This window comes from Theropithecus gelada, chromosome 8, assembly GCF_003255815.1.
Source record: "Theropithecus gelada isolate Dixy chromosome 8, Tgel_1.0, whole genome shotgun sequence".
Classification (NCBI taxonomy): Eukaryota; Metazoa; Chordata; class Mammalia; order Primates; family Cercopithecidae; genus Theropithecus; species Theropithecus gelada.
In genome coordinates, this window is record NC_037676.1 from 37636813 (window position 1) to 37651191 (window position 14379).

A 14379-nucleotide genomic window follows, 5' to 3' on the forward strand; every position below is an offset into this window, starting at 1 on the left:
TTATAGGTAGACTCTGTCTCTGCCAGGGACTAAAATACTGCCAGGGAATAAAAAATAGCCTGTTTTTTGTTGTTGTTGTTGTTGTTGTTTTTAATCAATAAAAATCTCAGAAAGGGCACACTGTCCCTGAACCATTATATATGAAAAGAAATGACAAGTAAATGGAACAAAACACAAGAAGTTTAGAAAAACAAATGCTTTTGTTCCTCTTCCTGAAAATACAGACTGACATTGTACACTTGGCAGCTGTTTCCACAGCAGGGAAGGAGGGTCACAGGTCTGAAGCATGAGTTCTCTTCTGGAAACCTCCTACTTATTATAGGTGACAGTTGCATCACCTTGAAATGGAGGAATAAAGACTTTTTTTCTTTTTTGCCATAATTCAGCATTGCTAGCATAAAGTGTTACAGAACAGTGACACACAGAGTGGCTGGTAGAACTGCAGAGGAATTTCTGAAAGTGAGCCTTAGGCAAGAGGTTGGAAACTTGCACTGGAAACTTACCTTATGATTAAGCATGTGACTCCCACCTGACTTAATTCTCTTCCAGTCCCAAGGGTTCCAAGGCCAGAGAAAGGTCCTAGTCTTGATTGCTGGCATGTTTACTCTTCAAGTACACTGAGATCAAATGCAAAGACAAACCATCAAAGGTAATTCTTTTCTTTGACATTGAATATACCTGGGATGGATTTTAATGTAAAAATTTTTATTTTCTGGTGAAAAATAACAGATGTGTAATCTTTGTATTTGGATTAAGTGTGAATGAAGGAAATAATGATCGAGGAAAGAACAAAGGACTGGGTGGTAGTGATGAAAGCTGAGTCCTGGTTCTGGCTTTGCTACTAACTATAACTTGGGCAAGTCTCTACTGCTGCTGCATAGAATAAATTTACTCACTTCTTTTTTTGTTTGTTTGTTTGGGTTTTATTTTGAGACAGAGTTTCACTCTGTCGCCCAGGCTGGAGTGCAGTAGCACGATCTCGGCTCACTGCAACCTTCGTCTCCTAGGTTCAAGCAATTCCCCTGCCTCAGCCTCCCAAGTAGCTGGGGCTACAGGCACACACCACCACACCCGGCTGATTTTTGTATTTTTACTGGAGTCGGGGTCTCACTATGTTGGCCGGGCTGGTCTCGAACTCCTAACCTCACGAGATTCACCCGTCTTGGCCTCCCAAAGTGCTGGGATTATAGGCGTGAGCCATTGCACCCGACCAACTTACTTCTTTACTTGTGTGAATGAAAGAAGGTGGAACTACATGGCCTCTGAGGGCCTTTCCAGCTCTGTTCTGTGAGTCAGTTTCTTAGTTTTGATTTTTCATTGTTTAGGCAGTGGCAAAACAATAATGTGAAGTGGGTTAGGGTGCAGATTTGCAAGAGGTTCATCCTGAGGCTGGTAGCAGGCCCCAAAAACTCTTACCTCAGCCATCATTTTTGCAAAGATGAATTCAGAGTAAGACAGACATCAAAGTAGGCCTTCAGTATGTAGTTGTTGAATGAATGAATGAATGAATGAATGAATGAATGAATAACTCAGGCGGCCTTGAGGAGGAAGAGAAAGGAAACATTCTGCCAGAAGAAATATAAGAGGAAATGTATTTGGGACAGGGGATGGATTTGCTTGATAAAAATGGCTGGGGGGCAGTTTTATAGACATTTTCAGCTGCAGCTGAATTTTTGGCCTGGGCAGTATTAGGGTTAGGGCTAGTTTACAGAGCACTCCTTATCTATAGAGTAGGGTGAAATGATTGCTGGCAAGGCTGCTAAGAAATACAGTTCTTCCAGGTACAGGTGGCTTGACTACAAGATAATGGTACTCTTTTTTTGCCCCAATTTAATAATGAGTATTAATTAGGATTTGATCTGGCTGACTGTTATAGAAACTCAAAATAATAGTGACTAAATGATATATATGTTTATTTTTCTCTCACATAAAAGAAATCTGGGCCAGGCTTAATAGCTCATGCTTGTAGTCTCAGCTATTTGGGAGGCTGAGGCAGGAGGATCACTTGAGCCCGGGAGTTGGAGGTTGCAGTGAGCTACTGCACTCTAGCCTGGGCGACAGAGTGAGACCCTGTTAAAACAAAACAAAAAAGAATTCCGGGTGGGCGAGCTAGGGCCGGTTCAGAGCCTCCATGGTTTCAGGCATTCGGCCTCCTTTCACCTCAGCACATGGCTTGTACTTCAAGATTAATCACGGCTGCTTGACGGCGGGTCCGAAGGTAGTGAGTTATGTCTTGGTCACAGTCAGTTACAGATCAGACTCCTTGTTCTACTCTATCCCCCTTCTCACTAATGCCCTCGACAGGTCTTGAAAAATAATACGTGGCTGCTTGAATTCAGCGATCCCGTCAGCATCACAGCCAGCAGGGAGAAGAAAAGACCAATAAAGGGCTCACCTCTGCATTCCCCATTCACAACAGTTCCTGGAAGTTGAACTTGACACTTCTATTTCTTTTTTCCTTGTTTGTATTTTTAGTAGAGACGGGGTTTCACCCTGTTGGCCAGGCTGGTTTCCAACTCCTGATCTCAGGTGATCCACCCACCTCAGCCTCCCAAAATGCTGGGATTATAGGCATGAGCCACTGCACCCAGCCTGACACTTCTATTTTCATCCCATTGACTAGAACCTAGTTATGTGGCCAAACCTAGGTGTAATGGAGACTGGAAAATGCAGCTTTTATTCATAATAGCTGTGTGCCTAGCTATCAGGGTTGGGTTTTATTTGTTGGTTTGTTTGTTTTACTTAGAAAGGGAGAAGTGCTACTAGGACATAGTAGCTTCTGCCACATAGAGAGATTACAGACTTATTCCAACCACATGATGATGCCCCCATTGCTCAATTCCTTTGGCTTGTATCCCTTAAAATTGCCCATCAGGGTCCATAAGAACTATTTTCAGTATTCTTTGATTTTAAAAGTAGTCCAAGTTCACACAGGACAACTGTGATGAGTGTGTGTGTGTGGCGGGGGGCGGGTGATAAAAACTGAATGTGACCATAAGAATAATATACGGGCTTCTGCTTCTGGCTATTATAGATGATTCTGGGTATTGTGACCATTCCTGCAGAACATAACTCTAAAATCTGGACATGATACACAAAGTGACTGCCTGAAGGAGTTGAAGAGAGGGCAGAAGTGGATCGCCTCTGCTGTTGCATGTTAGCTTGGAGAACAGAAGACAAGGAACCAAATAAGCAAGTCCTTCAGCCCCAGGCTCCTAGCACGGGGCTGCGTGTAGGCTATACATTCTGGGGAGTGAGGAGATCAGGAATGCTGAAAATAAATGAAGGAATCCAGAAAAGCAGGAGTCAAAGAGGGCATCTGCAGGCCAAATCTCTGATCAACCCCTGACCCACATATACACAAAATACACTCAAAGCAGCTCAGCTAAAGACAAAGGATCTGCACTCAGACTAGAGCTGCCTCCCCAGAAACAGAGCTTGCAATTCAGGCCCAGCAAGAAAATTACCTGCAAAACAGAGGAAAAACAACATCCATCAGAGAAAAAGAACAGAATCTGGAATCTTCACAACTTAGCATTCATCATATCCAAGATTGAAACCCAAATTCCATGACATATTTAAAAACCAGGAAAATGGAATATAGTCTTAGGAGAAAAGTCAATCCAATCTGACCTGGAGATGAATAAGATATTGAAACTTAAAAGGCAGGGGTTTTAATTTTTGTTTTCTGGGTTTTTTTCTGTTTGTTTGTTTTTTTTGTTTTTGTTTTTGAGATGGAGTCTTGCTCTGTAGCCCAGGCTGGAGTGCAGTGGTGTGATCTTGGCTCACTGCAACCTCTGCCTCCTGGGTTCAGTCAATTCTCCTGTCTCAGCCTTCCGAGTAGCTGGGACTACAGGCGCACGCCACTACGCCCAGCTAATTTTTGTATTTTTAGTAGAGACAGGGTTTCACCATATTGGTCAGGCTGGTCTTAAACTCCTGACCTCAGGTGATCCACCTGCCTCGGGCCTCCCAAAGTGCTGGGATTACAGGCGTGAGCCACTGCGCCCAGCGTTGTTTTCTGGGGTTTTTTTTTTTTTTTTTGAGACAAGGTCTCACTCTGTCACACAGGCTGGAATGTAGTGGTGTGATCCCAGCTCACTGCAGCTTTAAACTCCTGGGCTCAAGCAATCTTTTTGCTTCAGTCGGCATGCTTGGCTAATTTTAAAATATTTTTTGTAGACATGGGTCTTGCTATGTCACCTAGGCTGGTCTTAAACTTCTGGCTTCAAGCAATCCTCCCACCTTGGCCTCCCAAAGTGCTAGGATTACAGGTGTAAGCTCTCCTGCCTAGCCGGCAAGGGTTTTAAAGTGTTATGTTATTTTATAGTTATTTTATATGTTATTTTATAGTTTTAGGAGGTTTTATAGCTATCTACAATGAAGTTTAAAAATTAAGAAAAAAAAAGCTTGCTTTTGATGAATCAAAATCTCAGCACAGAAATGGGACATTTCATCAGAGAAACAGATACAATAAAGAAGAGCCAAGTGGAAAGCCCCCTTTTTTGGTTGCTCTCTTTCTGCTTTCAAGGTTTATATTAGCTCGACTTAGATGTGCGTTGGAGTGGACTTCGTTATGTTCATTCTACTTGGTGTTTGTCTAATATCTTGTATCTGCAAATCTCTGATTTTTATTACAGCTGGGAAGTGTTTGGTTATTTTTTCTTTAAATATTTTTTCTACTTCAGTTTCTTATCTCCCTCTGAGATTTCAATTACATGTATGTTTGTTTGATATCATCTAACAAGTCTCTGAGATTTTGTTCATTATGTTTTAAATCTTTTTCCACTCTGTTACTCATTTTGAGTAATTTTGATTGATCTGTCTTAAAATTTACTCTTTCCTGTAACATGTCCACTTGGCTGTTAACTCCATCTGGTGAATTTTCTACTTAAGAAATTATACTTTTCAGCTGTAGAATTTACATGAAGAAGTACATTATCAACTGTAAATGGGCCATGAAAAGCTAAGGTTGAATTTTGTAATTTATAAATCAACTATTAAACATAATGCAGAATAGCTATAAAGCATCAGGAAAATTAAAATGGAATACATCTTAAAATATTAAATAATTTTTAAAGGCAGGAAAAAAGAAATGAAGAAACAAATGTCAGAGGAGACAAATAGAAAACAAAATAAAACAAAAATGATAGATTCATACCCAACCATTTCAAAAATTACATTAAACATTTATGAGCTCAACACTCCAATTAAAAGATAGAGATTAATTGTTTTTAAATGGATACAAAACCAAATATAACATCTCACCAAAGAAGATACACAGTTGCCAAAAAATTTGAAAAGCTGTTTAATAGTATATGTTATTAGGTAATCACAAATTAAGACAACAATGAGATACCACTACATATCTACTGGAATAGCCAAAATTCAAAATGCAAACACCACCAAATGATGTGGAACAACAGAAACTGTCATTCATTGTTGATGGGAATGCAAAATGGTTTGGCCACTTTGAAAGACAGTTTTGACAGTTTCTTGCAAAACTAAACATACTTTTACCATATGATTCAACAATCTTACTCCTGGGTATTTACTCAAATGAGCTGAAAACTTATATCCACACAAAACCCTGCACATGGATGTTTATAGCAACTTTATTCATAATTGCCAAAAGCTGGAAGCCATCAAGATGTCCTTCAGTAGGCAAACGGATAAACTGTGATATATCCAGACAATGGAATATTATTCAGTGTTAAAAAGAAATGAGCTGTCAAGCCACGAAGACATGGAGGAATGTTAAATGCATATTACTAAGTGAAAAAAGCCAATTTGAAAGGGCTGTGTACTGGATGGGTCAAACTATATGACATTCTGGAAAAAGCAAAACTATGGAGACAAAAAGATCAGTAGTTGCCAAGGGTTGGGTGGAGGAAGGGATGAACAGATGGAACATAGAAGATTTTTAAAGGAGTGCAACTATTCTATATGATACTGTCATGGTGGCTACATGTACATAAATACATTAGACATTTGTCAAAACTCATAGAATATATAATACCAAGAGCAAACTCTAATGTAAACTATGGACTTTGGATAATAATGATACATCAATGTAGATTCATTGATTGTAACAAATGTACCACTCTGGTATGGGATGTTGATAGTGGGGAGTCTGCATGTGTAGGGGTAGGGGGTGTGTGGGAACTCTCTGTACTTTCATCTCAATTTAGCTGTGAATCTAAAACTGCTCTAAAAAATCCATTTTTTAAAAACCCAAATATAAACTATGTGCAAAGACATACTTTCAATATAAAGACAGAAGGAAACCAAATATAGATGGATAGAAAAAGATATATTATGTAAATAGTAAGCACAAGAAAGCTGGAGTGGCTACATTAGTATCAAATAAAAATAGATTTCTTAAAAAAGTATCATAAAAGATAAAGAAGGGCACTTCAGAAGAAGAAAAGGAATAATTGATCAAGATGACATAAAAATTACAAATTTGTTTGTGCCTAATAATAGCCTCAAATTACATAAGGCAAAAACTGATAGAATGAAAGGAAGAAATAGAAATTATAATTGGAAATTTTAATGTCACTCAGAAGTTGATAGAGTAACCAACAAAAAATCAGCAAAGACAGAAAATCTGAACAACGTTATCAATCACTTTGACCTAATTAATATTTTTAGAACATTTCACTCAACAATAGCAAAATGCACATTCTTTTCAAGTGCACATGGAATGCTTACCAAGATAGGCCATATTCTGGACCATAAAAGAGTTTTAATAAATATTAAAAAGGTTGAAATCAGATAGTTTGTTCTCTGACCACAATGAAATTAAATTAGAAACCAAAAACAATAAAATAACTAGGAAAACCCCAAATATTTTGAAACTAAACAACACACTTCTAAATATTTATTGGGCTAAAGACTAAATCACAAGAGAGATTGAAAATATTTTGCACTGATAATAATATAAATACACGTATCAAAATTTGTGCAATGTAGCTGACGTAGCACTTAGAGGGAAATTTACAGTTTTGAAAGCCTATAAGAAGTGGGGAAAGGTCTTAAATCAATGATCTTAATTTTCACCATTAAAAAATAGAAAAAAGGAGTAAATTGAACTCAACGCAAGCAGAAGGAAGAAAATAATAAAGATAATGACAGAAATCAATGAATTAGAGAACAGGAAAAAAGAGATTAAAAAATCATTAAACCCAAAAAACAGTCCTTTGAAAAAACTAATAAAATTGATAAATCTCAAGCCTGACTGGCAAAGAAAAAAAAAATGAACAATATCAAGAATGAAAGAAGGGACGTTATTACTTGAGATAGTAAAAGAACAACAATTCTCTATTGTTATGAACAACTTTATGACATTAAATGTGTCACAGATGAAATGGACACATTCTGGGAAAGACATAAATTATAAATCTAATCAAAGATGAAATAGAAAGCTTGAACAGCCCTGTATCAATTAAAGATATTGAATTTGTAATTAAAAACTTTCTGACAGAATTCTGGGTTCAGATGCTTCATTGGTGAATTCTAACAAACATTTATGAAAAAATAGTACCAATCCTACAAAAACTGTTTAATAAAGGAGGAGGCATGATTTTATGATGCCAGTATTATTCTAATTCTACAGCCAGATGAAGACATCTTAAGAAAAAAAAATTACAGTCCAATATCCCTCATGAATATGAATGCAAAAATCCTCAACAAAATATTAGCAAGCCAAATCCAGCAGCATATAAAAAAGGCTATACATGTGATCAAGTGGCAATGCAAAGTGGTTTTTTTGTTTGTTTGTTTTGTTTTGTTTTGTTTTTTGAGATGGAATCTTGCTCTGTTGCCCAGGCTGGAGTGCAGTAGTGCGATCTCAGCTCACTGTAACTTCTGGCTCCCAGGTTCAAGCGATTCTCCTGCCTCAGCCTCCTGAGTAGCTGGGATTACAGGCCACACCATCACGCCTGGCTAATTTTTGTATTTTTAGTAGAAACAGGGTTTCACCATGTTGGTCAGGCTGGTCTCGAACTCCTGACCTCATGATCCACCCGCCTCAGCCTCCCAAAGTGCTGGGATTACAGGCGTGAACCACCACGCCCGGCCAATGCAAAGTTGTTTTAACAGCTGACAGTTAATCAATGTAATTCAACAAATTAATAGAATAAAGACAAAAACACAGGCACAGTGGTGCAGTGTAGCTAACGTAGTACTTAGAAGGAAATGTATCATTTTGAAAGCCTATAAGAAGTGGGTAAAAGGTCTTGTAGTCCTAGCTATTCGGGAGGCTGAGCCAGGAGGTTCATTGGAGACCAGGAGTTAAAGGTTGTAGTGTACTATCATTGCACCTGTGAATAGCCACTGCACTCCAGCCTGGGCAACATAGCAAGATCCTGTCTCTTGAAGAAAAAAAGGAAGAAAGTGTAAACAATATGATCAGTTCAATAGGTGCAGCAATAGCATTTGTCAAAATTCAATTCCTTTTCATCATTAAAAAAAAAAACCTTTTGGCAAATTAGGAATAAATTAAAACTTCCTCAACCTGATTAAGGGCATCTACAAAATCTATCAGCTAACATCCTACTACAATGTGAAAAATCAATGCTTTCTACCTAAGATGAGGTAGAGGGCAAGGATGTTGGCTCTCACCATTTTTATTTAACTTAAATTGTATAGGAGTGCCTAGTCAGTGCAACAAAGCAAGGGAAAAATAAGGTATACATGTTAGAAAGGAATAACTAAAATTGTCCTTATTTACAAGTGACATTGTATAGAAAACCCTAAGAAACCCACAACAAAAGCTATTAGAGGACAAGGTTGCAGGATAAAATATATAAAAATCAATTCTATCTCACATACTAGCAACTAACATTTAGAAAGTTAAATCATAAGACACTTTGTTTACAATAGCATAAAATATTTAGCAAAAGACATGTATGATCTGTAGGCTGAAAACTACAAAACATGACAGGAATATCTACATAAATGAAGAGCTATACCGTGTTCATGGATTCAAAGTGTCAATATTGTTAAGCTGGCAATCCTTTTTGAATTATTCAATAAATTCAATGAAATTCCCATGAAAATCCTAACAGGTTTTTTAAAAAAAAAAAAATTACAAGAGTATTTTAAATGTTATATGAGACGTCAAAGGACCTAGTATAGCCACAACATTTTGAAAGAGGAGAACAATATTGGAACACTTCAACTACCTGATTTCAAGAACAGTATGTGGCTCTGGAGAAATGAACCAATTTCATTCTTTGATCTATAAATTGGCATTTAAATAATTTCCAAATGAGGAGAGATGGGTAGCTCTGAGATAAGCATGGGACTTCCCAAAGTGGCTAATTTGAAGGGTAATTCTCCTTTGGGATGATTGCTAGGGACAAAAAAAAAAAAAAAAAAAAAATCCATGTTGAAATTAAGGTTTGTAATCAAGACAACTGGATTTAAATATTGGATGCGCTGTTCAGCTCTCTAAAACTGAGTTTCTTCATCTTAAAATGGGATGTGCAGTGTAAGGATTAAGGCAGTGAAGTATAGAGGGTAAGCCATGTGCTATAGCGTTGGAGCTATCTTACCCAGGTTTGAATCTAGCTTTGCCGTTTTCTAGCTATGTGGCCTTGGGTATGTTTAACCTTACTATGCTTCATCTTGCTCATTTGTACAGGCACTGCTCGTTTTATTGCATTTCACTTTATTGCACTTCACATATATTGCATTTCTTAAAATGGAAAGTTTTTGGCAACGTTGTGTTGGGTAAGTCTATTGCTGCCGTTTTTCTAATAGCATGTACTCACTTCATGTCTCTGTGTCAGCATTTTTTAGCAATAAAGTATTTTTTAAATCAAGGAATGTATATTTTTTGGACATAATGCTATTGCACACTTAATAGACTATCGTATAGTGTAAACATAACTTTTATATGCACTGAGAAACTGAAAAATTTGTGTGATTCGCTATAATGCAATATTCACTTTATTGCAGTGGTTTGCAATGGAACTTGCAATATTTCTGAGGTATGCCTGTAAATGAGAATACTAAAAGTGTCTAGCCATAGGGTTGTGGTGAACAGTAAATGACTTAATAAATCTAAAGCACTTAGAACCGAATCTGGGCACATAAAAAGTGCTCTGTAAGTATTACCCACTGTTATTTTTTTCCCAGTGCTCTAAGGCCCAAATGTGGTTACTTTTGTTAACCACCAAGTGTAGTTCCTAGTATCCAACAGATGTTGGTGCCCATCCCTCTGCAGAGCATAAGTAGCATTCTGGGGATAGAGTTTGACACTGAAGGATGTATTTTGCAATCTTATAGGCAACTTTGAATTTCAACGGCTTAAATTTTCTTTCCTTGCTATTTTTCCTATGTTTAAAAAATATCTTCTTGGCCAGGCACAGTGGCTCACACCTGTAATCCCAGCACTTTGGGAGGCCGAGGCAGGCAGATTGCCTGAGCTCAGGAGTTCGCAACCAACCTGGGCAACATGGTGAAACCCCGTCTTTACTAAAATACAAAAAAAATTAGCTGGATGTGGCGGCGTGTGCCTGTAGCGACTTGGGAGGCTGAGGGAGGAGAATTGCTTGAACCCAGGAGGCAGAGGTTGTGGTGAGCGGACATCACACCACTGCACTCCAGCCTGGGCAGCAGAGCGAGACTCTGTCTCAAAACAAAAACAAAACCCCAAAAAAACCCAAAACCAAAAAACAACCAAAAAACACTTCTTGGCCGAATTGTAATGTACAAGTGGAAACCTTAACCGTGGACATGAAATTCTACCCCACCTGGACTCCATCACAGGCCATGTGTCCTCTTTGGCTCCAGCTGGTCATTGTGTTCTGCAGCCCACTGACCCAGAGACTAAAAAATAAGGGTTGCTTCCCTCCCTCTCTTTTCATTCTCCTCCTCCTCCTCCTTCTTGTGTCACAGTCAGGTATAAATTACAGGGCACCAAAAAGCAGTAGATTTTATTCTCTCTATGTTCTGTATCAAATGCAATACCAAGTAGTGTCCAGCTACGATCCTCCTGCCCTCTGCTTGAAGGAAAACTCCTCAGTTCTGTGAACGGTTCTGAGCCCCAGAATTGGCGTCATGAAATTTCTCAGTCATTGGGGGCAGACAACAGCAGGGTTGCCCACAACTTACAGCTGGCCTCTGAGTGTACCATTTTAGAACCACGCCAAGAAAGAGGACATGTTTCCGTTTCTTTAATAACTTCCATCAGAGCAGAAATTGTGATTGCATAATAACAATTCAGTATCATCATTAGAGATACTGAAGTGTTTTGTTTTGTTTTGTTTTTCGGAGACAGACTATCGCTGCGTCGCCCAGGCTGCAGTGCAGTGGTGTGATCACAGCTCATTGCAGCTTTGATTTCGTGGGCTCAAGTGATCCTCCTACCTCAACCTCCTGAGTAGCTGTGACTGCAGGTGAGAGCCCCACCATGCTCAGCCAATTTATTTTTTATTTTTTGTAGAGACGGGGGACTCTCTATGTTGCCCAGGCTGGTCTCAAACTTCTGGGCTCAAGAGTTCCTCCCCTCTTGGCCTACCAAAGTGCTGGAATTACAGGGGTGTGAGCCACCATGTCCAGCCTTTTGTTTTTAATTGAAGTATAAAAAGCAAGAAAGAGTTTAAACCCAGGGACATTGATCAGACATCCCACAGTCTATGCCTTTCTTGGAGATCTGCAGCCAAGCTCTGCGATGGAGAAACAGATCTTGGTTCTGCTTCCATGAGAGGGACAAAGCATTATATGTTGTGGAGTAAGAGGTGTCTGGGGATCTCTGGTCTGTCTTGGACATTTTTCCTGAAAAGCCCTCATAAGTTTAGTCACAAAGACAACACTTCCCTTCACTGTGTTCACTCGGCCTGACCCAAAGCCCCAGCTGCCATGCCAATTAGGGCAGCAAACCCAGTAAACGACATAAAGCAAAACCAGTCAACACACAAGCATCTTTGCAGAGATGCCCTTTGGGTCCCATACGTTAAATCTTTCACATTATTTCACAGAGTTCCTTTTTCCCTTGTCTCAATTTCTCTGTAACACAAGAGGGTGTAGGCTTCACTCTTTCCTTCCTTCCTTCCTTCCTTCCTTCCTTCCTTCCTTCCTTCCTTCCTTCCTTTCTTTCTTTCTTTCTTTCTTTCTCTTTCTTTCTTTCTTTCTTTCTTTCTTTCTTTCTTTCTTTCTTTCTTTCTTTCTTTCTTTCTTTCTCTTTCTTTCTTTCTCTTTCTCTCTCTCTCTTTCTTTTGTTTTTTGGGTTTTTTGTTGTTTTTTTCTTTTTTGAGGCAGAGTCTTGCTCTGTCACCCAGGCTGGAGTGCAGTGGCACAAACTCCGTTCACTACAACCTCTGCCTCCTGGGTTCAAGCGATTTTCATGTCTCAGCTTCCCAAGTAGCTGGAATTACAGGCATGCACCACCACGCTCGGTTATTTTTTTAATTTTTAGTAGGGACAGGGTTTCGCCATGTTGACCAGGCTGGCCTCAAACTCCTGAACTCAAGTGCCACCCGTCTCAGCCTCCCAAAGTACTGGGATTACAGGTGTGAGCCACCGCATCTGGTCTTTTTCCATTACTTTCAACCATTTTAGTGGCGCCACCCTGTGCCTTTCTGCACTAATTAATAGTAGTAAGATTCTTCCCAGCAGCCCATCTTGTCTACCAGAGACAGAAAACTTACCCATTCCCACCCTCTTCTCCTGCCGCTCCCCCTCCTGTCTTCCCTCGGAATGACCCACTGAGAATAAAGACCTTTCTCACTAGGAGAGGTTGAGTGTTCCTCTGAAGGGAACTGCAGCTCTGACAGGGTTATGTTTGCATTACCAATGACACTTCAATCACATTGCCATAGTGTTCCAAACAGACTGTGGGAGGAACTTGAACTTAAAAGAAAAATTATCTCAGGAGTTCAAGGCTGCAGCGAGCTATGATCATGCCACTGCACAGAGCAAGACCCTGTCTCTAAAAACAAAAAATTATCTGCCAAGAGTCAACTTTTCTTTAGCTATTTGAAATTCTTCATAAAAAAATCTCAATTCCAGCCTCACTACACTTTTACTAATTTTTATTTTCCCACTTCAAAATACTGTTTATGTCTACCATGTGTCAACATCCTGGACCCTGGGAACTTTCTGGCTAAGTAGACTAAAGATAATTTATAAACAGGTAGTCAAAGTCTGATACATAAAAGAGAGATCTGGCAGGGAACAGTGGCTCACGCCTATAATCCCAGCACTTTGGGAGGCCAAGGCAGGCAGATCACAAGGTCAGGAGTTCAAGAGAGCCTGGCCAACATAGTGAAACCCTGTCTCTACTAAAATACAGAAAATAGCTGGGCATGATGGAGCATGCCTGTAGTCCCAGCTACTTGGGAGGCTGAGGCAGGAGAATCACTTGAACCCGGGAGGTGGAGGTTGTGGTGAGCCAAGATAGTGCCACTGCATTCCAGCCCGGGCAACAGAGCGAGACTCCATCTCCAAAAAAAAAAAAAAGAGAGATCTGTTGTAAATGTAAATCTCTATTATGTGTTTTCTGATTCTTTCTGGAATTACTAAAATGTAGTCACATATATCTTTATTCCCCTATAGCTTCAAGAATGAAGTTAATGTTGAACACAATTCTGTGTGCTTCACCACTGGCTCATTCATTCATTCAGCAAATAGTTATTGTATATAAACTAAGAACCAGGCACTGTGCTGGGCACTAAGCTAGAATACAGAGATAAGGAGCATCCCTGACTGGGCCTGGTGGCTCACACCTGTAATCCCAGCGCTTTGGGAGGCCAAAGCAGGAGAATCACTTGAGGCTAGGAGTTTGAGACCAGTCTGGGCAACATAGTGAGACCTGATCTCTAAAAAAAAAAAAAAAAAAAATTAGCTGGGTGTGGTGGCATTCACTGGTGGTCCGAGCTGCTGAAAAGGCTGAGGCAGGAGGGCTGCTTGAGCCCAGCAGTTTAAGGCTCCAGTGAACTATGATCGCACCACTGCACTCCAGCCTGGGCAACAGAAAGAGACACGGTCTTTCAAAACAACAACAAAAACAAGAGTGTTCCTGCCTGTAAAGAACTTATATTCTAGGCCGCGGCGGGGTGGCTCACGCCTGTAATCCCAGCACTTTGGGAGGTCGAGTCGGGCGGATCACAAATTCAGGAAACCGAGACCATCCTGGCTAACACGGTGAAACCCCGTCTCTACTAAAAATACAAAAAAATTAGCCGGGTGTGGTGGCGGGCGCTTGTAGTCCCAGTCACTTGGGAGGCTGAGGCAGGAGAATGGCATGAACCCGGGAAGTTGAGCTTACAGTGAGCAGAGATCGCACCGCTGGACTCCAGCCTGGGTGACAGAGCGAGACTCCGTCTCAAAAAAAAAAAAAAAAAAAAAAAAAAAAACCGGGCGGGGGGG

General features: G+C 39.9%; 1 protein-coding gene across 14 annotated transcripts in view; it reads left to right on the top strand.

Moving 5' to 3' along the window:
* Positions 1-14379, top strand: part of TACC1 (transforming acidic coiled-coil containing protein 1) — a 130683-nt gene that overhangs the window by 13904 nt on the left and 102400 nt on the right. For 5 of the 14 annotated variants that reach the window (XM_025393269.1, XM_025393270.1, XM_025393275.1 and 2 more), the window contains exon 2: positions 550-649. The exons of 8 other annotated variants lie outside the window; for them this stretch is intronic. In XM_025393269.1, the coding sequence (XP_025249054.1) occupies positions 628-649 (22 nt within the window). In that variant the 5' untranslated portion in view covers positions 550-627. Of the gene's footprint in view, positions 1-549; positions 650-3065; positions 3666-14379 lie in introns of all 14 variants that reach the window. One more of the 14 variants, XM_025393273.1, reaches the window with a different exon arrangement.